At 62.5% G+C, this 20,763-nt stretch overlaps 3 protein-coding genes and 1 long non-coding RNA gene across 7 annotated transcripts; 2 read left to right on the forward strand and 2 right to left on the reverse strand.

Annotated features, from left to right (window-relative positions):
- The first annotated feature begins 115 nt into the window (after positions 1-115).
- TOR2A (torsin family 2 member A) lies at positions 116-4,825 on the forward strand. Its single transcript, XM_040532052.1, has 5 exons — positions 116-306; positions 610-875; positions 1,956-2,131; positions 2,488-2,615; positions 3,181-4,825. The coding sequence occupies exons 1-5, from the start codon at positions 168-170 to the stop codon at positions 3,423-3,425; spliced, it is 954 nt and encodes a 317-aa protein (XP_040387986.1). The 5' UTR covers positions 116-167; the 3' UTR covers positions 3,426-4,825.
- TTC16 (tetratricopeptide repeat domain 16) lies at positions 4,126-9,152 on the reverse strand. Of its 3 annotated transcripts, none has more exons than XM_040532048.1 (11): positions 8,894-9,152; positions 8,537-8,627; positions 8,187-8,333; positions 8,016-8,116; positions 7,808-7,937; positions 7,491-7,687; positions 7,175-7,416; positions 6,501-6,642; positions 6,264-6,429; positions 5,519-5,676; positions 4,126-4,440 (listed from the first exon to the last, which is right to left on the reverse strand). In XM_040532048.1, exons 1-11 carry the CDS (start codon positions 9,061-9,063, stop codon positions 4,356-4,358), a joined length of 1,629 nt encoding a protein of 542 aa, XP_040387982.1. In that variant the 5' UTR covers positions 9,064-9,152; the 3' UTR covers positions 4,126-4,355. The 3 variants fall into 3 exon arrangements, with proteins under 3 accessions (XP_040387982.1, XP_040387983.1, XP_040387981.1); XM_040532049.1 differs by having other exon boundaries at positions 5,519-5,640; positions 7,491-7,705; XM_040532047.1 differs by having other exon boundaries at positions 7,491-7,705.
- Positions 9,153-12,272: 3,120 nt separating this feature from the next.
- On the reverse strand, positions 12,273-18,833 carry CERCAM (cerebral endothelial cell adhesion molecule). Of its 2 annotated transcripts, none has more exons than XM_040532054.1 (12): positions 18,702-18,833; positions 16,151-16,261; positions 15,674-15,791; positions 15,438-15,572; positions 15,156-15,360; positions 14,957-15,076; positions 14,651-14,727; positions 14,393-14,499; positions 14,161-14,293; positions 13,857-13,984; positions 13,588-13,791; positions 12,273-12,937 (listed from the first exon to the last, which is right to left on the reverse strand). In XM_040532054.1, the coding sequence occupies exons 2-12, from the start codon at positions 16,222-16,224 to the stop codon at positions 12,700-12,702; spliced, it is 1,539 nt and encodes a 512-aa protein (XP_040387988.1). In that variant the 5' UTR covers positions 16,225-16,261; positions 18,702-18,833; the 3' UTR covers positions 12,273-12,699. The 2 variants fall into 2 exon arrangements, with proteins under 2 accessions (XP_040387988.1, XP_040387987.1); XM_040532053.1 differs by lacking the exon at positions 18,702-18,833 and adding an exon at positions 17,740-18,018.
- LOC121057611 lies at positions 16,151-20,763 on the forward strand. Its single transcript, XR_005813860.1, has 2 exons — positions 16,151-16,427; positions 20,572-20,763. It is a non-coding gene; the product is annotated as an uncharacterized LOC121057611 (long non-coding RNA).

Raw genomic sequence — 20,763 nt, forward strand, 5'->3', positions numbered from 1 at the left:
CCCCCCCGCCCCAGTGCCTGTAGCCTGGGGGCGGGGCCTGTTGGCTAGGGGGCGCGGTCACGCGGCGAAACCACGCCCCGTGGGCGGGGCCTGCCTCGCCTTGCCCCCGCCCACCGCGGGGCACGCCGGGAGTTGTAGTGCGGGCGGTGCCGCAGCCGCCGGCCGCCATGGGCCCCGCCGCCGCGGCGCTGGCCGTGGCGCTGCTGGCGGCCGCCCCCCCCGGCGCCGCCGCCGCCTGGGACCTGCGGGCGCTGCGCTGCGGCTTCTCGGCGGACTGCGAGTGCGGCTTCGGGCCCGACCTCAGCGGTCAGAGGGGGCGGGGGGCACCGGGGGGGGGGGGGGGGGGACCGGGAGGGGAAGGCCGAGGGGGGCTCGGCGGGGACGGGGCGTCCCGGAGGGGGGAACGAGGGGGGACCGGGGGGTCCCGGGGGAGTTCGGGTCCCGGCCGGCCACGAGGCGGCTCTGCAGCCCGGGCTGGGTCTGGGACACGGCACAGCTGCTTTTTCCTGGGCGCGGATCGAGAGAAGAGCCGTTAAAACCCGGCTCTTCTAAATTTCTGGATTTCCTAAATTTCTGGATCTCCTAAATCCCGGCTTGAACTTGCTTCAGGTCTGGAGTGCGACTTGGCCATCAATGTGGTGGGGCAGCCCCTGGCGAGGCAGCAGGTGATGAAGGGAGTGAAGGAGTTCCTGCAGAACCCGAGCCCCGCCAAGCCCCTGGTGATGTCCTTCCACGGCCCCACTGGAACAGGCAAAACCTACGTGAGCTCCATGCTCGTCCGCCACCTCTTCCAGGGCGGGCTCCGCAGCCCGTACGTTCACCACTTCTCTCCGATAGTGCACTTCCCCCACGCCGAGCACATAGAGCAGTACAAGGTAAGGGCCGCCCCTCGGCACTGTACTGCTCGCTTCTTTTTTGGGCTTCGGTTACGTCCTCGTGATCCTCAGTACTCACTCAGGCTGTTTCCTGGCAAGCAGTAGCGATAAACCTACTGATGAACCTACCGAAGGATCCACCAGTAGCTGGGATATACTCTGGCAGTCAGTTGTCACTTTCATTTTCCCAACAGCAGTCCTTGCTGTGATTGCGTTCTTATTCTTTAAATATTTACACAGCCCTTTGAACACACAAAAGTGCCTCACTTTAGTGCCTTCCACCTAAAGCTCGCCCCTTGCTTTCCAAACAGCTGAATAGCTGTGAAAACCCGCGTACTGCTACACTTCGTAATTCCTCCTCACACAGCAAGCAGCTCCTGAACAGCAGCTTAACCTGTGCCTCTTAAAGAAATCAAAACGTGAAGGTTTGCTAATGAAACCTCAGCAGAGCGGGGAAACCAACGCACCCGAACAGTTCCTTTCTGGCTGTTTGGAGAAGTTATTTGTTCTTTTGTGTCCTCAGAAGAAATATGCTCAGTAAGGTAAAAGCTCATACTGGGTAAAGTGCTTCAATTAAGAGCTACACATGCCTCCAAGAGGCTTAGTGTTCGTGGGGGGTTGGCATCTGCACCAAGGTAATTTCAGCCATGGTGGAGAGAGACAGAGCTCTTCTCGTTCAGTGCAGGCACACGGTTTCTGCACCAGGGAAGGAGTTGGCAAAAAGCACATCTCCCTTCTAGCGCTCAGTCGCGGGGAACTGTGTGGATACAGTGAAAGAGAACGTGGGGAACTGTAGGAGGCTGAACGCCCAGCTTTAGTTTGCTGCCTCCTTCACACTGCTGCTTTAACTCTGCAATAAAAGATCTCCAATGGGCTAACAAAGCGGATACGTCGCTGTGCCAGCTCCAGAACAAAGGAGGCCTCCTCACCGCTGGCTGTTCCTGCTCTGAGTAGGTGGTGCTGTGCAGGGACAAGCAGCTTCCAGCACTCTCACCTCAGCCCTTGCTCTGGGGTAGCTCAGGCCTCCCTCGCTGCCCTCGGCACCTCACCGCCTGACGGCTTCGTGGATGTTTTTCCTAGGAAAACCTGAAGCGCTGGATCCAGGGGAACTTGACGAGTTGCGGCCGGTCGGCCTTTCTCTTCGACGAGATGGACAAGATGCACCCGGGCCTGATCGACGTGATCATGCCGTTCCTGGGCCCCTCGTGGGTCGTGTATGGGACCAACTACCGCAAAGCGATCTTCATCTTCATAAGGTAAGAGAGGCGCCTCTGTGGCGCGTGGGATGTGGCGGGGCGCTCCAGCACCCTGCTCCTCATGTGGGCAGAGGTCAACGCCTGCCTCAGAGCCCGCTTTCACTTTGCTTTCCCTTCTCCCGGCATTGATCCTCTGCAAATACAGACAGACGTTATTTCCTTCTGAACAGGCAAAATTGGAGAGTCTGAAAATTCCCGTTCCTGTTATTTGGGTGCCTTTGCAGGAGTCATTTTAGGGCAGGCAGTGGGCAAACCTGGATTGAACTCATGCAGGCTGGAGGCCGTCAGCTGCCTCCTCTGCCCTGCAGCACCGCTTTCCTGGCTACCCGGTAAGTAAGCACCTTATTCTTGTGCAGCAACGCAGGAGGAGAGCAGATCAACGAAATGACGCTGGATCTCTGGCGGGCCCACAGGGACCGGGAGGAGATCAGCCTGCAGGACGCGGAGTCGGCCATCTCCAAAGCCGTGTTTGAAAACCCTCAGAGTGAGTCTGGAAGTGTTTTTGGTGGGGAGCAGAGCCCAGCAGAGGGAGCTAGGCCCATTCCACACGGCCACCGACGCTGCCTGGCACCTCCCGAGCAGACAGAAAGGGATGGGGATTTGGAGGGAAGGGAACTGCAGTCCCCTCAAGGTGTCCTGGCAGAGGGAAGGAATAGCCCGGCTCCCCAAGCCAGCAGACCTGCTAACACGCTTAGCACATTTCTTTGGAGAAGATGTGCGTTCACAGCTGAGGGATGGCAGTCAGCACAGCACGCTTACTGAGACGTGCCAATCCCCACTGCCTGCCTGGATCTCCTCGCTTTGAACTTGTCACAGGGAGCATTACTTAAGGCTGACCAGTTAAGCTAAATCCTACCATTCCAGGAGAAAAACAGATCTGTTTTGGGGAGGAGGGTTTGACAACTGATCGGTTCCACTCCTTATACCAAACTAGAGCAGATCTGTCTGCAGCTGAGTATTTTGGCTTCACACCAAGCAGTTCTTTGAATTCCAAGGACCGCTGACACTCCGAAGGTAAAAACCTTCTGTCTCCTCTTTTGCTTTCGCAGGTGGGTTCTGGAAATCCGGGATCATTAACGAACATCTCATTGATTTTGTCGTGCCCTTCCTCCCCCTGAAGCACCACCACGTAAAGCAGTGCGTCGTCAACGAACTTGTCCAGCAAGGCCTAGAAGTACGTCAGGACGTGGTCCAGGAGGTGGCTGACAGCATCCCCTACTTCCCAGAAGAAGAGAAAATATTTTCATCAACAGGCTGCAAAACAGTGGCCTCTCGGATCAGTTTTTTCTTCTAGCCACCGACAGTGGCCTTGCTCAGCTCCACAGGGGACGAATACGGAGCTGTGGAGCTGCAGAGCCCAGGGCTGGCAGGATGAAGCCCAGGAGCTACGTGTCACCAGCCGGCAGCACAAGTGCTCTCCTGCTGAACTCCTCTCTCCAGCCCCAAGGATGCCACTGCAGGATGCAGCTGGGGGAGCAAGTGCAAGTGATGCGATTTAAAGCACTATACGGAGTTATCCTATGCCAGGTGACGGTGGCTACAACCAGCCCTGTGCACCACCCAAGACACATCTGTGATGAAAAGGGGAAGATGCCAAGAGGGACCGCAGCGTCAGGGAGGTTTCTCACCCTGCCAGCAGCACCAGTCTGCAGCTCTCCCCTCTTCTGGCAGCTACTGATATCCAGTGCATCAAGACTCTGAGCCCCAAAAATATTTTTTTAATACAGCATTTTAGCATTTTTTTAAAACTGTCTTTTTAAGCATGGCAGTACCTCAGTTCCTTGGTACAATGTGACAACGTTGGTGTTGACTCCTGCAACACTGGCCGGTGAGCACCTGCAACATTGCAGCTAGGTTTTCTTCTCAAGGAATTTTTAGAGCCAACTTCTTTCCAGTTTCCTTTCACTGTGAATAGGTGCTGGTAGGGACCAGCTTCACCATCAAGAAGCACGGGGTCGTAATGAGGAAAATGTCACTGCCCAACCCGCCAAGAGCCCAGCTCTTCCCCGTCTCCCCATCCATCTTTCCCCTGAGGTCCTGCAGCAAACCAGGAAAACAAAAACAAAACACCAGACCTCTCCATTGTTTTACTAGCTACAGAAAAAGTTCGTGCCTACCTCCAGGGGAGACCGTGGTGCTACAAACGGTTTTAAAAATTCCTTTTATTCAGTGTTGATTTCTACAGCAAACCGAGGAGTTGGTGCTATAAGCTGCTGAGCCTCTTTTACAGCCTTCTGCTGGTCAGACCTCGCAAACTTTGGCTGGGCCAGCTCTGCTGAGCTTCTTGGGAGCGCCACTTATGTGGGAACCTGAGGACAAGCGAAAGAAGATCAGTACTCCGCGCTGTCAGGCATGGGGTGCGTGGCACTGCTGGCCCTTGTCCTGTGTTAATCTCTGCGCAGTTACTGGAGCACAGGTCAGAGGAACCAGAACCATTCAGTCTCTGGGAACAAACTGCCTGAGGGGTGGGTGAACAGGGACATTTTGGTGCTCCCCTCGGGCCCTATGCTGAAACGAGCTGCCAGGGCTTGGGACCATTCCAGCCTGCCTCCAGAGCCAGAGCCTGTGGGACAATGATTGCAGACACCACCCAGATGTGGCCTGGGAGCTGGCCCACGGACAGACTCAAACATCCTGCCGCTTTCAAAAACGTTAGGCGTTTCTAATTTTAAAATAAATCTTTTATGAAATAAATAGTTGGGGAATAGTCATTTACTTGGGTTCCTAATTGCAGCTATCGCAGAAGGACTTGGAAGACTTGCAGTTGCACGGGCACAGCTGCCTGATGCAATAGCACGTCAGGGATTTAGTGGCACAGAGATGATGGTCTCTAATTAGGTAACTGGAAACAAGACAGTGGCCTTTCCCAGGGGAGAGGGTGAAGTGGCAGTGGCTGGCCCAGACAATCTCTGCAGAGGAGCCGGCGTAGGTACAGGGAAGCCACAGGGTCCGTACCACAGCTACAGCCAGCCCTTTTCCCCTGTGCAGAGCACACCTCTGCGTACGAGGCCACATTCCCAGCGCTAGTGCCAGAGCAGGAGGCAGAAGGCACACAGCACCTCGCTCCCCGGGGCGGGGGTCACTGCAGAACCTGCTGGGTGGCCGTGCGAGCACACAGGCAAGGCGAGGTGCCGGGTGGGTGCTGTGGTGCCTAAGCCTATGGCCCGGTTTGCAGGCTGGGTAAAGGCTGACCCCCTGTGCCCTGGCAGCACACACAACTCGTCACCTCACCGGCACCGTAATTCAGCAGTTAGTTCTGAAGGCAGCTGGAATGCGCCCCTGTGCTCCCGAGCAAACAAAAGCGCCATGCTCACGGGCTGAGCAAACCCCACTTGGAGGGGGCAGCGCCAGCAGGCTGACACCCGAGACAAAACTGCAAGTGCTCACCTAGTACTGTCACACCAGGCATCATCGGCCGAAACTGGGGGTTCTGGAGGGCTCTGAAGTGTTTTCTCCAAGGTTTCTTGGGCGAGGTGTCCGGTCTCACTCCTCAGGATAGCCTGGACAGTCTTTCTTGGAAAGAGGTGGTGTGTGAGGGAAAGGATCTGCAGCAGGAAGACAAAACCTGGATGTCCTCCCAACATACCAGCACATGTGGAAAAACTTTCCCCTGCAGCCAAACACCTGCCTGGTGCCACCAGTGAAGGACCTGGCAGCCTCACTGGGACCTGCCCTGACAGGGAGCCTGTTTTTTTTTTTCGTAAAGAAGCCCCAGATCTATTGAACTGTGCTGCTGCCCCATTAAGTGCCACGCTTGCAACAGCAGTGTGGGGACACGCTCCTCATATCACAGCCAGCTGCAAGACGGCTTCTGCCTTGTATTAGGTTCAAAGAAACAGGGAAAAAAAATGAACAGGAGGAAAAAGACCTGCCCAACAGCTCTAACACAAAACTGCTGTAAAAGCCAGGCTACAACCACTGCTGCTTGGCTCGGACCTGTACCCTAGCAGGACCCTTGGCCCCCACCCCGTGTTTCTTGGTGCCAGCTGCTGGCTCTGATGCAGAACAGAAACACCAGGCTTGCCCCAAAGCACCCAACCGCTAGGCACAGGCACTGCAGCTGAGGCAACACGCCAGTAACTAACCACCCATTGCCTGAGCAGGACAGGGGGCAGCAGCAGCAGGGCTGTACCTCGCTGTCCGTGGGGTCCAGCCGCAGGCTCCGCACAGCGTCCTCCCTCGCGCTCTGCACCCTCCGCAGGCACAGGCGGGCCTGGGCCCGGTGCAGGTAGTGCAGCGGTGCCTGGGGGTCGTGCTCAATGGCAGCGGAGAAGCGAGCCTCCGCCTGCTGGTACCGCCTGTGAGGGGACAGGAGCTCACACAGGGCTCGCTGCGGGCCCTCGGGCAGCCGCACCACCCTCCTGCTCGCCTCGCCACCACGTCCCGACGACCCAGCTCGTGCAGCGCCGCCGCAACACGTCGCTGCACACCGAGGTTCCCTGGGCTCAGCTCCAGCGCCTGCTGGTAGTCCGCTAGCGCGTGGGCCAGCTCCCCCAGGCAAAGGAAGCAGTCTGCAACAAAACCGTGCCGGCGTCTCAGCAACCGAGAGCGGCTGGGGGCTGGATGCTGCCCTGGGCCTTTGCCTGGAGCTCTCCATGCCGGTGGGTAATACACGCCTCGTGTTCAGCCCACCCCGGGTTTCAGCATCGTTAGCCAAAAGCTCTGCGCTGCGACCACCAGGAGATGCAGCCCAGTATGGGAGAGGACAGCAGTTCCCAGCCATGCCCCAGAATAGATCTCGTGGGGAGGGAGCAGCAGAGCCAGTGGTAAATCTTCTTTCTCCCCACTGCTGAAACAGTAAAGGCACCCCTGAGGGGCACAGAGCTCTTGTCTGGGAACTGGGATCAGGATCAAGGGAGAACCCAGGAGCCCTATCACCAGCTTCAGCCAGCAATCCCTAACACAGGACCCAAGAGCAGGGCCTTCCCCTGCAAACATTCACTGTGTGGGTGCAAACTGCTGCTGTTTGACACCCCAGCCCTATCCCTGAGCCCCCGGTCTTGCCCTGGGGACCCTGCTTTGACCCCCAGCCCAGCCACTTGCCTCCTCTGTTGACACAGAGTCCCTCCTCTGTCCTCTCATCTCGCAGAGCCTGACCAAGGAGCATCACAGCCTCATCAAGCCGGCCCAGGGTGTAGCAGTGCACAGCACGGTCATTGTAGGTGAGCACCAGCTGCCACTGAGCCTCCTGAGCCTCCGGGCCCTCGTCGGCACACAGCTGCCTCGCCTTAGCCAAGTCCTTGCAGGCTGCACTGAAGTGCTTCAGCCATCGGAGGAGGGCCCCCCTGCGACACAGGGACACAGAAACGAAGACTCAGACACCAGTGGGGCCAACTGGCCGCAGTAACATGTCCGCTACCTGAGGGTGAAGAATTCAGCAGCCAAGGGGTTGGTCTCGATGGCAAAGCTGGTCTTGAGCAGGGCCCCACGCAGGTCCCCGCACAGAGCCTTCGACACTGCCTCGGCCTTGGCCTCCAGGCCTTGCCTCCGCAGCCTCTGCTGCAGTGCCTGGGCAGCTCCGTGCTGCGGCTCCAGCTGCAGCGCCCGCTGGATGTCCTGGTGACACAGGGCCAGCTGCCAGGGAGGTCGGGTTCCCTCAGGACCTGGAGCTTCCACCTGCATCCCCCACCTCCAGGAGGAGCTGCCAGGATCCCTCGGGGACCGGAGCGGCCGGACCTGCCCGAAGCGCTCGTAGAAGGAGGCACGCAGCACATACAAATCAGGGTTCCTCGCATCCTCTGCCAGGCCTCTGTTAAGCATCCGGAGGCATTCTGGAAACTTGTTGAGGGCAGCGAGGCACAAGATGCTGCAAGAGGAAAGGGGCACAGCTGGCAGGGAGCCCACGGCAGGACCAGCCCAGCTGAACAGCCTCATGCTGCTTCACCTCCTCCTGCGAAACACCCTGCGGTGAGGCTGCAGCTCAGCTGCTCGCGTAAAGGCCTCCAGGGCCTCGCTGTAGAGCTCTTGGTCAAGCAGACATTGTTCCTGCAGGGAAACCCTGTCAGCGTGGCCACAGGCCAGGGCTGCAGACAGGGAGAATGGAGTGGTAGCTCACCTGCAGGTCAAGGACGAGGGCTAAGCGAGCCAGGCAGTGCTGCTCCCGCGCAGGTCCCAACGCAAGCACCTTCCTGAAGTTCAGAGTGGCCGACTGGAAGTCACAAAGCTGGAGGAAAGCCTCAGCCCGCTGCTCGTACAGCTCTGCCTGCACCACAGACACCCACCCTCAGCCCTTGCTGCCCATGACCCAGCCCTACTCAAGCTACCCAGGGTCAGCCTGGCAAGAGGCTAATGCCACAGTAAGTGCATCCTGAAACCAGATGCCAGCATTACAGCCACCCTTAACAACGCTGCCTCCCATTCCCAGCTCCCAGCCTGGCATGTCCCCAGCCCCCTGGGACCCATTACCCGCTGCGGATCCAGGCTGATGGCTTTCGTGTAGCAGATGATGGCTTCCTCCCACTGGCCGCAGGATGAGAACTCCATCCCTTTCTGCCAGCTGCGGAGAGGAAAAGAGCCATGAGCCAGGCCCAGGCTCTCGCTGCCAAACGCGGAGATTGTGGAGCCCGTCAGGGTCTGAAGGAAGCTCGGCTCCGAAGGCAGAGCCAAGATACACACAGGGCTGGAGGATGGCTCAGGGGATATTGAGGACCGTGTACCCCGCATGCTCTTGCTCACACTGACTGCTGCTAAAGGCAGTTAGAGCAGGTAACGGGTACACCAGGTGTGACCACGTTCGGACGCAGAGCAGCCCCCAGCACTTACTGCTCCCGCATCCTGCCCTGCACAACCGCAGCGAAGGGCCCCGCTTCCCTGGGGCGCTCGACGCCGCGCAGGCACCGGCTGCGCCCAAAGATCCTCTGCAGGGCCCCCTCCCAGCCGGCCTCCAGCTGCTCCCCGGGCACTGCCGTTGCAAACAGCTCCCCGGCATCCATCTCCGCGCCCCCCTGCAGCAGCACACAGCTCCCTGCAGCCCTCCTCTGCCCCACTGCCCCTCCTGAGCCCCCCCCCCCCCACAGCCAGCATCCTGGGGGGGGGCACCCCAGAGATGGCCAAAGCTGGGAGGAAGGAGGAAGGGAGAAGGGAGAGGGAAGGCTCCCCCCGCACTCCCACGGGAGAGGAGGAGGGAGCAGGGAGGAGCCCGGCCCGGCCCCGCGATGCCGCCCCCCGGGCCCGCCCCGCCGCCCGCAACCACGATGGCGCCGGTGCCCGGGAGCAAGATGGCGGCCCCACCCCCAACAAGATGGCGCCGGGGAGGTGCCCTTTGAGGGCCCGGCTGGCCTCGGGGCACGACCCTGCAGAGCGGGGCTAGGACACCTGCCCGTGGCCCGGTGCTTGCAGCATAATGGGGGGGTTTTGTCCTTTTACCCCACGGGGACACTACAGGGTCTAGCCCTGCGTTAGTGCTCTGCAGTGGGAGTGGGCCCTGGTGGAAAGGGACAAGTGCTGTCCCCTCCTCAGTGCAGGGCTCATCGTCCCCAGCTCCCATTCCCCCCTCTCCTGCTGACAAGTCTCTGCTCCCCTCTCCCCCTTTTCTCTCTCCCTTTTCTCCTTCACCCTCTTCCCTCCACCTCCCCAAGGCAGACGCCCTTTTGGCACGGCGGCGGACATGGAAACAATCAGCTCTCGCAGCCCAGCCAGGCTTGGCAGGAGCCCAGTGTCCTGGCGCAGCCCAGCAAAAACCTCTTCCAGCCTCGTGTTTCTTGGAGCTGGGCCTGACACACCCGGGGAAGGCATGGGGGCCGCTCCTCGCTGCCCAGCGCCATCCCCTCGCCCTTCAGCTGCCTGGCGGGGACCAGCGCTGAATCTCCATGTCTGCCAGGCACCCTGGTACCCGAGTGCCATTGGAGTCCGTCCCCACGATGGCAGTCCCAGTGCCACAGGGGGTGGCCCATGAAGGTGGCTGCAGCTTCTCCCAACAGCACAGGTGGCTGCAGCTGTAGGGGTTTCTTGTTGGAGGCCCTTAGGGAGGCTCTGGGGGGAGACTGGGTGCACCCAGAGGGCTGCAGGGCCAAATCGGAGAGCAGGGCAGAGACAGGGACGATAGGGACAACATACAGAAGGGATCTGAGCAGAGACACGCTGAACAGGGGGAAGGCAGGAGACCCTTTCTAGCTGTTTGGCCAGCCAGCCCTTCTGACAGCACCAGTATGCCGGCACCTTCTGCCCCGTCATGACTGCAGGATGGCCGGGCAGGGGCTGGTCCCTCCTGGGTCCCTCCCTGAGGTCCCTGCTGGTGTCTCTAGCCTCACTCAGCACTTCCCTGTTCCTCATTGTCCAAACATCGCCTTCCCGTCATCACCTATGTATTCCCTGCTTCGTGGATGCACAGATGCACTGCAGCAAGGGTGTCCCAGCACCGTGTGTCATGGAAAGCCAGAGCTGCCTGGAATTTCCTAGCTCACCAGCTCATGAGGTCTGCTCCCACTGAACTGGAGCAAGCAGTGGGGAGGTTGTGTGGCCGTCATAGTTTCTGAGTTAGGTTGTTTTGTGCCAAAACACTGGGGTTTTTGAAAGCTGGAGGAACTCTGGCTCCTCCTGGCCACCCCCGTTACAGGTCTCTTGCCAGAGCGGGCAGCCCAGGGAATGGCTTCTCCCCACCACCACCACCCCAGCATCCCAAAGGCCCTGAGCTCTCCTTGGCATGTCCTGCCTGGTCTACAAGCCCTGAGAGCATGGTGGCTCCTTGCCCGTGTCCCAGCGGGCACTGGAACATGTCCCAGGACCCTTGCTGTGCCACGTGTACCGCAGCACTGCTGCTGCTTCCTTCATCTGCTCCAGCTGGCACCAGACCTTCACCTTCTCCATCTGCAGCTCCCAGCCAAGAGCTCCTCAAGCTGCATGGGCTGCATCGAGGTTACCTGCAGCCAAGGGACAGGCAATGTGTCAAAGGTGGCCCCAGCCTCCCATCAGCTCTCCATCCTGACACAGCACCTGTGCACGTACTGTCTGGGACCCTGTGACTGCAGACTGCACTTGGCCATGTCCTGCTCCCTGTTCTCCAGCAGATCCACTGGGATCTTCAGGTCCTCTGTGACCTCCTGGAGCTGGTTGTTCTCCTGCAGGAGGTCCCTGGTGTAGCTGTTCACCCTGCCCTGAATCACGCTCTCCTGGATCATTATTTTGGTGGCCTCAGACATCCTGCTGTGGGGCTCACTTGCCAAGGATTCCACCCACCTCCCCATCACCTCCATCAGGCTGTGGGGGAAGGACACAGCCCCCTACCCTGTGGGTGCAGGCAGCAACCCACCACCCCAGGGCTGGCCCCAGCAGCTGCTTCAGGGCCAAAAGGGGCACCCAAGTCCCAGGCACTGGAGAAAGCAGCAGCAGCTCTGGGGGCCTGGCAGGGAGCTCACGTCTCCCCCAGTTCACCTGGACTATAGTTAGTTGAAGCATTTTCAAGGAACCTGCTCCTCCACCTCAGTTTTCAACAAAACATTGCCCTGCAGAGCATTTACCCAGTCCAGGGAGCTGAGGTTTCGCACCAAACAAGCTCAGGCTCCTGAAAAGCAAACACCCTCCTCCAAATCTGGCCACAAACTTGACAAATGCCAGAGCCCAGCAGGACTCAGCTGCACATCCTGGTGCTCAAGCTGGTGTCAGGTCTTCAGTCCAAAGGCCAAAACCTCCACTGAGAGCATCAGCACAAACGAGGGAAGTCATTTTCATCAGCAGTACTTGGGGAGAGCAGAGCTCCGCAGGAATGGGTCCTCCTGGCTGCCTCCCACCGCCAGCCCCAGGGGGAGAGCGATGCACGGGGCCACCAGCATTGCTGACCGGTACCTGCCGAGGGTCAGAGCACACCAACGGCTGCCATGGAGGGATGGGGTTCTCCCACTGCTGCTCTGGTTTGCTAGAAGGGGCTTCTCCCCATGCCCCTGCCCCACAGAAGCATCCCGATCAGCACACCGCACTGGTACAAACTGTGTCCTACATCAGGTCCAGCCCTCACCCCAGGCCTGGTCCTGCCCAAGGGGCACACACATTTGACAGCTCCATTCCCTCTCTCTCACCCCACTTTCCCCCGTTTCCCCTTTAGAGCTTTTGTTTCCAAAGCAATCACCCCAAAGCACAGGCAGGAAAGGCTCCGGGATGTGATGCGGGGCAGTGCTACCCAGCACAGCCAGCACCTGGGCACGTCAGCTCCAAACAGTCTGGTTTAATCCTTCCTGGGCTTCAGCCCAGACACGGCACAGGTGAGGGACAGGCCCAGTGGGTGGTAGGAGGCCTTCCCCTTTCCTCCTGCACCTGCAAATCCACATGAGATGTCCAAAAAAACAGGAGTTTGCACCATTCGGGACAGTGCTGGCAAACCAGGAAAATATGTCCCCAGCAGCCCCTCTGCCCAGCTGGTCACCGGCTCTCCGAGAGCCCTGGGAATAAATCCCACCTTGGGGCACCAATGATGCTCCCCACGGAGTCATGACGCCTGATCCTTTGGGGGAAAGGCAGGGAGCATCCCTGCTAATGGTCCAGGCAGGAGCAAGCCATGAGCATCCTGATGCTTTCATGCTGGCCAGGCAGGAGGTCTGGCTGCCCCCGGGGAGGCTCCGCTGCCAGCACCAGCAACCTCAGAGCTCATCGCGGGCGGAGGAACGCAGGTAGCCCCCGCCGCCGCCCCGCGGGTCCCTCAGGGTCTTCTGCGAACCCGTCCAGCCTGTCTGCTTGGAGTCATCATCCCAGATGGTGGAGGTCTCCGTGTCGCTCAGCCAGTTGCTGTCCCCGGCGTAGTGGGTGGGATAAACCAGGAGGGGGTGAGCCGAGAACACCAGCAGGTCCCGCGGGGCAAAGTGCCGCTTGTAGTCCTCGCTGGGGAGAGCGGGAGGAGAGGCTCTCATACAGAGCGGTGGAGAGAGCAGGGCTGGAAAAACCGTGCTGGGGAAGCCACCGCATGGGGAGGGACAGCGGGTAGCAGGGACGGGCACGGACACTGCGTCCTCAGAGAGGTCTGGGTGAGAGGGGGGCTCCTCGCAGCTCCCCGTCCACATCCAGAGCACCGTCCACCTTTCACCCCCGCATCCCTCCACTTTGATGTCCTGCTCTCCACTTTTCCCACCCGTTCTCCCCAGGGACGCCCCCGATGCTCTCCCTGACCGCCAGCTGCCCCCCCCCAACTCCAGCCACAGCCCCACCGCTGTCCCCAGTCCGGGATGCGGGACAGGGAGGTGCCCCCAATGGGGCCAAGACCCCTGTGCGGGGCCAAGACCCCTGTGCAGGGCCAGCACCGTGCCCCAGCTCCGTCCCCGCCGCCGCCCCCCCGCACTGGCAGAGGGCCATTTTCCAGCGGCCGGCGGCCAGGCGGCGGCTGGGGGGGAATGAGCTCATGCTGCAGATGTTTTTCTCCAGCCTGAGCAATGCCGGGGGGAGGACGGGGGGGGACGGTGATGACGGAGAAGAAACACATGTTCCCGCGGCGGCACGGCCCCACGGCCCCCCCCGGCACCCCCCTTGCTCCTTACTTGGGGTGCTTGTCATACATGATGGGCAGGAACTCGTCCACCGGCAGCATTTTGGAGAGGGGCTCGGCGGCCAGCAGCTTCTGCGCCCCGCGGTGGGAGATGGTGTAGGCCAGTGTCCAGTACGAGTACCCGGCCACCACCAGGTTTCGGACGCCCTCCACGGGCGCCTCGTCCTCCGCATTCACCTGCTTCCTCCCCAGGTAGCTGCGGGGTGAGAGGTCAGAGCCGTCCCTGTGTTCCCCCCCACCCTGACACCCCCCGGCACCTACATGAGGTCCCAGTCCTGCTGCGCCCCCTCCAGCTCCTCCATCAGGCGCCGCAGCCGTGCCGGGAAGGAGGCCTCGAAGCGCACGTCATCCTCGAAGACCACCGAGCGCTCCAGCCCCCGGGACACGATCTGCAGGGAGGGCACAGAGCTGCAGACCCGCCCCAGCACCGCACTGGGACATACTGGGCCGTACTGGGCCCAGTCACCCTGCAGGAGAAACCCTCTCCCTGTGACTCCGGAAAGCCGGTGCTGCACACAGGGTCCCTGTCCCGTGCTGGTGCCCCCCCGGCCCCCCAGTCCCGTACCTCCTTCCAGATGCTGTAATGGCTGAGGAAGCAGCCGACTTCACCCTTGGTCAGCGTGCGGCCAGAGAAGGGGTCGTAGTACTCCGGGAGCATGTCCACGCCCAGCACCTTGATGTCACTGCTGTTGAGGGTGCTGCAAAGCAAGGGGTCGCGTTACCGAGGTGTCCCCCCCACGCAGCCCCTTCCCCAGGGTGACACCAGGGGGCTGGCAGAGGTGGCCCCGCACGGTCACCTCCCGTCCACGGCGTCCACCACCCGTGCGGCGATCTCCAGCTCTCGCAGGGACGCCAGCATCCGCTGGCGCCGGTCCGGCCGCCGCACCAGGTTGATGAGGAAGATCTGGGGAGGAAGAGGAGAGCCCCACCGGGGGGGCATATCACTGCAGGACAGGGGATGAGGTGCTCAGCTGAACACCGTGGTGACAGGGAGCAGCACATGGTGAAGGAGGGATGGAGGAGAGGCTTGGGGGGGGGGTCTGCTGGGCACTTACCTCGTCAAAACCCATTTTGGTGAGAGGCTTGGGGGGGACAGAAATGTGCCTGGAGCGCTGCATGGGGGGGCCATCCACTGCCGAGAGATGGGAAATCTCTTAGGAGATTAGGAGTTGGACTCGATGATCCTTATGGGTCCCTTCCAACTTGGGATATTCTATGATTCTATGAAATCCCTTCAATGGAGCCCGGACCCCTCTGGCAGGGACCCAGGGCCGACTGCCCCATCATGGGGACAGCACCGGGACCCCTCACCCCGAGCCAGGTGCAGGGGCCACCCCCGGGACACCCCGCCCAGCGCTCACCCATGGCCTCCAGCGTGAGATGCACAAAGTTGACGCGCTCGTCCTCCAGCGTCTGGTGGGCCTTCACCGGGACGTTAATGTAGCCGAAACGCTGCTGGTTGCACACGTGGACCTCGGCGCCTGCGGGACCGGGGAGGGTGAACAGCACAGAGCCCGGCCCCCGGCCCCTGGCCCCCCCCCACCCTCCCCAATCCCTCACCCGCCTCCTGGCAGGAGTAGGCGAAGACGATGATATCGTCGAAGGCCCAGGTGTAGTTGGGGTGAGGCGGGTAGAAGGCCAGCCGCGACGTCTCCTCCTTCCGCAGGTCGATCAGGAAGGTGGCGTACACCATGGGCACAGCGAAGCAGCCCCGGCGCTGCCGGTTCTTGGTGGGGAAGTAGTCGGCCGTCCGGCGGTAGTAGCCCTGCGGCACAGCGCGGTGACGGCGACGAGGTGCAGGGCGCGCAGCGGGGCAGCCCCCCAGGGGTTTTGGGGGCGTACCTGGGGTGTTATCCCGCACCAGAAGTTGGAGTAGAAGGTCTGCGAGTCCAGCATGGGGGCCACCACCGACTTGTTCTGCGCGATGAGGAACTTGAGGGTCTGGTTGTTGGTCAGGATGCTGTCCGTGTCCACGAACTACGGGGCACAGCGCAGGGCCTGGAGGCGCGGGGACGCCCGCTCGGCCACGACTCCCACACCCCATGTGCGGGGTGCCCCCCGCGCTCCTCCTGCCCTACCAGGATGTAATGCGCCCGCTGCTCCCGGGCGTAGCTCAGAGCCTCCTGCTTGAGCCTCATGAGGTTTTCGTAGCGTTTGTCGCTCCAGTGCTTGGGGCCGAGCTCGTCGGGGTAGGCGCTGTGTGGGGGGAGGAAGGCGGGGGTTAACGGCGCCGGCTGGGAACGCGCTAACTGGGTGCAGGCTCCGCGTGCCGGCCGGCTGAGTCAGCCCACGGCTGCTCCTGGCAACCGCCCCGGGTCTGCAGCAGGAACCCCGTGGGGATGGCGGGGCCATGGAGCCCCACAAGCACGGGACAGGGCTGTGCCGCCGCTCGGAGCTGCCCCGAACCCGGCCGGGGAGGACGACGGAGCACCCTCCGCACCGAGTTCTGCCAGCACCCCGCATCCAAGGGAGGTGGAAGGAAATGGGGGAGGTTCAAATCCCGGGGAGAGGCTGTGGGGTCTCTCGCAGCCTGGCCCCGTGCCTCCCAGCCTCACCTGGGCCCCTCCTCCTCCTTCCACACCACCGAGTGATAATCCTTGCCCGCCGCCGCCAGCCACTCGCGCAGCATCGCCGTCGTGTTGTCCGAGTTGTGGTCCGTCGCGCACCTGGAGGGGGGGACGTCAGCCCCGCAGGGAAAAAACCCTCCCTGCACTATAAATACTGCCAGCACCGCGAGGCTGGGGCAGCGAAGGAAGGGAGCGGGGCCCGCTCAGAGAGGCACCGTGTAATTTGAAGGAATCAAAGCTGCGCTTGCAGGAGGAAGGCAAACGGGTAATTTCTTCCCTGACGCTGCCCCGCCAGCACAGGCTGTCCCGCGGCTCTCGCTTGCCCTCAGACCCCGCTCTTGCAGCCTGACACCAGCTTTGCCTTTCCTGGCCCCGTGGCATCGGCTCCTTCCTCTCTGCACCCCGCTGCGCCCCACAGCTCTGGCAGCACCCCCTCCCCAAAGCTTGCCCCCTGCCACGCACGGACCCCGTCCCCACAACAATGCCCGGGGGGAACCCGCTGGGATGGGGCTGAGCCCCACATCGCACCGGTGCCACCCCCATGCTCCTCGCCCCCCTGAAGAGACCCCGAGCTGCCCCCCAGGCCCTGGCACTGCAGGGACCCCAGGGACATGGGGGGAAGGCAGAGCCTGGCCCCCGCACGGCTCCAGCCGTGCCTGCCAGAGACATCGGGTCTGGGGAGGCTCCAGGGGGTGGCAGAGCGAAGGCGAGAGCCCCCCAGCTCCCCCCCAGCACAGCCTCCCCCCCCCATAACCCCTCCCTGGCCAGCCCCTGCCTCGTCGCCCATAAAAGCAGCTGGGGGAAAGTTTCCAGCGAGCTCAGGCAAGCGGCGGCTGCGACAGAGCGGGGAAGGGAAGGGATGGGACGGGGGCTCCTCTCCCACCCCACCGGCACGGTAAAAGGGGTTTGGGGGGGTTGTGTATGGGGTGGGGGGGTCAGGGACAGGCTCAATGGGGACAGGGAGGCAGCGTCTGTCCCTGGTGATGTGGAGTGTCCCACCCAAGCCCAGGGTGCCCCTCCCTCGGCAGCCCCACAGCTCCGGGAGGGGGGCAGTGGGGGTCTCTGCCCCTCGCTGCAGGCTGTGCCCCCCCCCCAGCCCCTGCCTGCTGGGTCCCCCAGCCGGGGCAGAGCCCCCCGCACAGCCCCAGCCCCTCTGGTTCCCACCGGGGTCCCTGCTGCCTGCCACAAACTGGAGTGGGGTCACTCCCCAGGTTCCCACTCCCCGAATCTCTGCCCCCCAGGGGCTCCCACTCCTCCAGAATCCCGTTACCCTGTCCCTTATTCCCCCCACGGCTCCCATTCTCCCCGCTCACCCCCCATTCCCCCTGCACCCCATTCCCCCCCCCCTGCACCCCCACATCCCCCAGAGCTCCCCCAATCCCCTGGAGCCCCCCCAATCCCCCTTTACTCCCCCAGACCCCCCCCTTCCCACCCACCTCCCCCTCCCCGGAGACCCCCCGCACCCGTCACCCCCCCTTCCCCCCACACCCCCCGCTCCCCACAACCCCCCCCCTTTCCCCCCAGACCCCAAACTCCCCGGGGGGGGGGGGGGGGTCCCGGCGCCCCCCCCCCCTCACCACAGCGCGATGCTCCCCGCGGGGAAATCCAAGCGCTCCAGGGCGCCCAGGCAGTGCGGCAGCGAGTGCTGCGCGTTGCGGGCCAGCAGGGCGAGCACCACCCGGGGGGGCGAGGGGTCCGGGGGGGGCCCGGTGCCGGTGCCGGTCCCGGTGGAGGTGCCGGTGGCCAGGAGCAGGAGCAGGGCTCGCAGCAGCCCCATGGCGGAGCGGCGGCGGCGGGCGGGGAAGGGGCGGGCTCCGCGCCCGGGCTGGGACCCGCCGAGCTCCGCGCACCCCCCGCCCCCGGCCCGGCCCCTGCACAGACCCCCACCCCCCCACCCCCGGCCGCCACCACCGCCCCGGAGCAGGAGAAGGAGGAGGAGGAGGAGGAGGAGGAGGAGGAGGAAGGGGGCTACAGGGCCAAGGGGGCGGCCAGGAGCTCTCCGCCACCCGGGGAGGAGGGGGGGGCTTTGTCGTGGTTAAATAAAAGCCGACATCAAAAAGCCCCCCCCCCCCCCCACCAAGCCCCCCGGTGGGGTGAGAGCCAGACACGGGATGGCAGCCCCCAGGAGGTGCCCCCCGTGCCCCTTCGCACCCCCCCCCCCGGTGCCCCCCACCCTCGGGTCCCGCCGCAGTGGGCAGGGGGCGAGGGGCTGGTGGCCACAGGGCGTCCGTGGCTAGTGGGGCTCGGCCACCCCTTGCCCATGAGTGGCCGGGGTGTTTGGTCCCACTGAGCCCCCCCAGGCCTCGTCCTGGGGCCTTTGCAACGTGTCCGAGCTGCTGGACTTTGGGACGTTTGGCCAAAAATTCCCTATAACCAACCTCCGGCCCCATAAATACCGCCCGGTACCCGCAGCGAGCACGGCCGGGGAGAAGCCGTGCCCCAGGGCGAAAGCAGCCACCCCAGCGGTGCTGGGCACCCCTCGGCACGGTGCCCCCAGTGCTCCCAGTGCCGGGAGGGGGCCGGGGGCGCGTTGCCAAACCTGCAGGCCCACCCCGCAGCCCAGCGGGGCGTCCGCTCCCTGCGCCTCCATCCCGCTCGGCTCCTGGCGCCTCCGAAACGCGGCCGGGGGGGCGAAGCTGTCCCTGGAACCTGGAACAAGGACAGGGGAGAAAATGAGCCGGGGAGGCACTGGGAGCATGGGGGCACCCCCACAATGGGTGGGAGGGGAGCAAAACTGCATTTACACCCGAGCTCGGACAAGTATTTTGGGGACGGGGTCGGCCACGGAGCCCCCGGGCGCTTTGCAGCGACGTGGGGGGGCTGCGGGACCCCAAATCCCCGTCGCACAGGGGGGCGCTCCCCGCAGCAGGGTCCCGGGCAGGATGAGGCCCCAGCAGCCGCCGGGACCCGGCTCCAGCAGCGCGGCCGCTGCTGCCACCTCCCGGCCCCGCGGGGAGACACCGGGACAGCCCCGGCCGGGGGGGGGGCCGCGGGGACCGGGGGGGTGGTGGGGGGGGGTTGTTGGGGGGCCGTGCCTGCAGCCTGGGGCCCCGCAGCCCTGAATGCCTGCAGCCCCGCACCGCTGCTGTCCTGCAGCCTCTCGCCCCTGCAGCCCTGCGTCCTTGGAGCCCTGCAGCCCTCCAGCCTCACGTGCCTGCATCCTGACATCCCTGCACCCCTTTACTCCTGCATCCCTGGATCCATTTATTCCTGCATCCCTCTACTCCTGCATCCCTACGTGCCTTTACTCCTGCGCCCTTCCACCCCTACATCCTTCCACCCCCACATCCCTGGATCCCTTTACTCCTGCACCCCTCCACCCCCACATCCCTGGATCCCTTTAGTCCTGCACCCCTCCACCCCCACATCCCTCCACCCCTGTATTCCTGCACCCCTTCACCCACAGATCCCTACATCCCTTTACTCCTGCACCCCCCAGGGGTCGCAGACAGCCCTGCCCTGCCCTCAGCGTCCTGCAAGGACAGACGGATCTCAGCTCCAGCAGCAAACAGGCTGTGGAGAGCCCTGGTTCCCTGAAAGGCCGGGTACTGGCAGTGGTTAACCCACAAAATACCCCGTGTGCTCGTCCCCTGCTGTCCCCTCGGTGAGCAGAGGAAGGGGGTGCTGGTGCTGCGCCCTGACCTGGGGAAACTGAGGCACGGAGCAGTGCAGATCCCAGAGATGGGACGGGACTGGCACAGGAGCAGCATACCCTGCATCACTTGGGGTCACTGCTGTTCGTGCACCTTAAATGACATCACCCTCAGAGCCCCGAGGGGCTGATGACACCTTACAGTTTGTGCTAAGCAGTGAAAAAGGAAAAAAAAAAAAAAAAAAAAGAAAGCCGTGAAGGAGCATGGGGAGAAGGGGGAAGCGGAGGCTACCTGCTGTTGTGCCTGCAGGCTCCTCAGGGTGCCAGCCCACCCGGCTCGCTGCGTCTCAGCACCTCCATCGGGGTGGCACGGGGGGGTGGCAGGTCCCCAGGGGGCCCTGTGCACCAGTGGCAGTACCTGCAACACAGAGCCACCATCAGGCCCGAAAGCATTCTGCCCCAAAAAGCCCCTTCCCATCGTGCCTGGTCATTATTAAAGTCCCGATTTTACCCAGTTAGGGCCGTAAGATCTCTTTTAGTTTTGTTTTTCCCCACTCCCCAGCCGGGCTGATTTGGTGCAGCTGGGTCCTGCAATCAGAGCCTCCTCCACCTGCCCAAATCCCCCACCTGGCTGCTGATCAAGCCCTGCACCCCCTCGCCCCAGCCCTGGACCCCCAGCCCCTGGACCCCTCTGCTCCAGCTGCTGCCGGTGCTGGGCCCCAGGACCCCCAGGATGGGCGCTGAACCCCCTCACCTCCTTCCTGCGCAATGAAGTTTCTGTCAGTGTGTTTTCTTTTTTTTTTTTTTTTTTTTACAGGGAAAAGTTGCTTTTGGACCCAGGGCTGAGGTTTTTGGCCATCTCCAGCCTCCTGTCTCCACCCCTTCCTTGACATTTTCTACGTTTTTCAGTAAAGCCTTTGAAAAGTTCCAGGTTCCTCAAACGTCACATTCTCCTGGTTTAAAAGGCTCGGATTTGGTTGCAGGAAATTAATAAATATCTACATATATC

Source organism: Cygnus olor, chromosome 19 (genome assembly GCF_009769625.2).
Source record: "Cygnus olor isolate bCygOlo1 chromosome 19, bCygOlo1.pri.v2, whole genome shotgun sequence".
NCBI lineage: Eukaryota > Metazoa > Chordata > Aves > Anseriformes > Anatidae > Cygnus > Cygnus olor.

What these genes read in the sequence shown, in the direction of transcription:
- TOR2A (XM_040532052.1), top strand. Translation starts at nt 168, where the DNA reads ATGGGCCCCGCCGCCGCGGCGCTGGCCGTGGCGCTGCTGGCGGCCGCC. An exon ending in GCGATCTTCATCTTCATAAG is followed by an intron (nt 2,132 to 2,487) that starts GTAAGAGAGGCG and finishes ATTCTTGTGCAG; the next exon opens with CAACGCAGGAGGAGAGCAGA. An exon ending in CGTGTTTGAAAACCCTCAGA is followed by an intron (nt 2,616 to 3,180) that starts GTGAGTCTGGAA and finishes TTGCTTTCGCAG; the next exon opens with GTGGGTTCTGGAAATCCGGG.
- TTC16 (XM_040532047.1), bottom strand. Translation starts at nt 9,063, where the DNA reads ATGGATGCCGGGGAGCTGTTTGCAACGGCAGTGCCCGGGGAGCAGCTG. An exon ending in CCCTCGTCCTTGACCTGCAG is followed by an intron (nt 8,117 to 8,186) that starts GTGAGCTACCAC and finishes GTTTCCCTGCAG; the next exon opens with GAACAATGTCTGCTTGACCA. An exon ending in GCCTGGTGTGACAGTACTAG is followed by an intron (nt 4,441 to 5,518) that starts GTGAGCACTTGC and finishes GCTTGTCCTCAG; the next exon opens with GTTCCCACATAAGTGGCGCT.
- CERCAM (XM_040532053.1), bottom strand. Translation starts at nt 17,939, where the DNA reads ATGGGGCTGCTGCGAGCCCTGCTCCTGCTCCTGGCCACCGGCACCTCC. An exon ending in GGTGCGGGATAACACCCCAG is followed by an intron (nt 15,361 to 15,437) that starts GTACGCCCCCAA and finishes GCTGTGCCGCAG; the next exon opens with GGCTACTACCGCCGGACGGC. An exon ending in GTGGACGCCGTGGACGGGAG is followed by an intron (nt 14,294 to 14,392) that starts GTGACCGTGCGG and finishes CTTGCTTTGCAG; the next exon opens with CACCCTCAACAGCAGTGACA.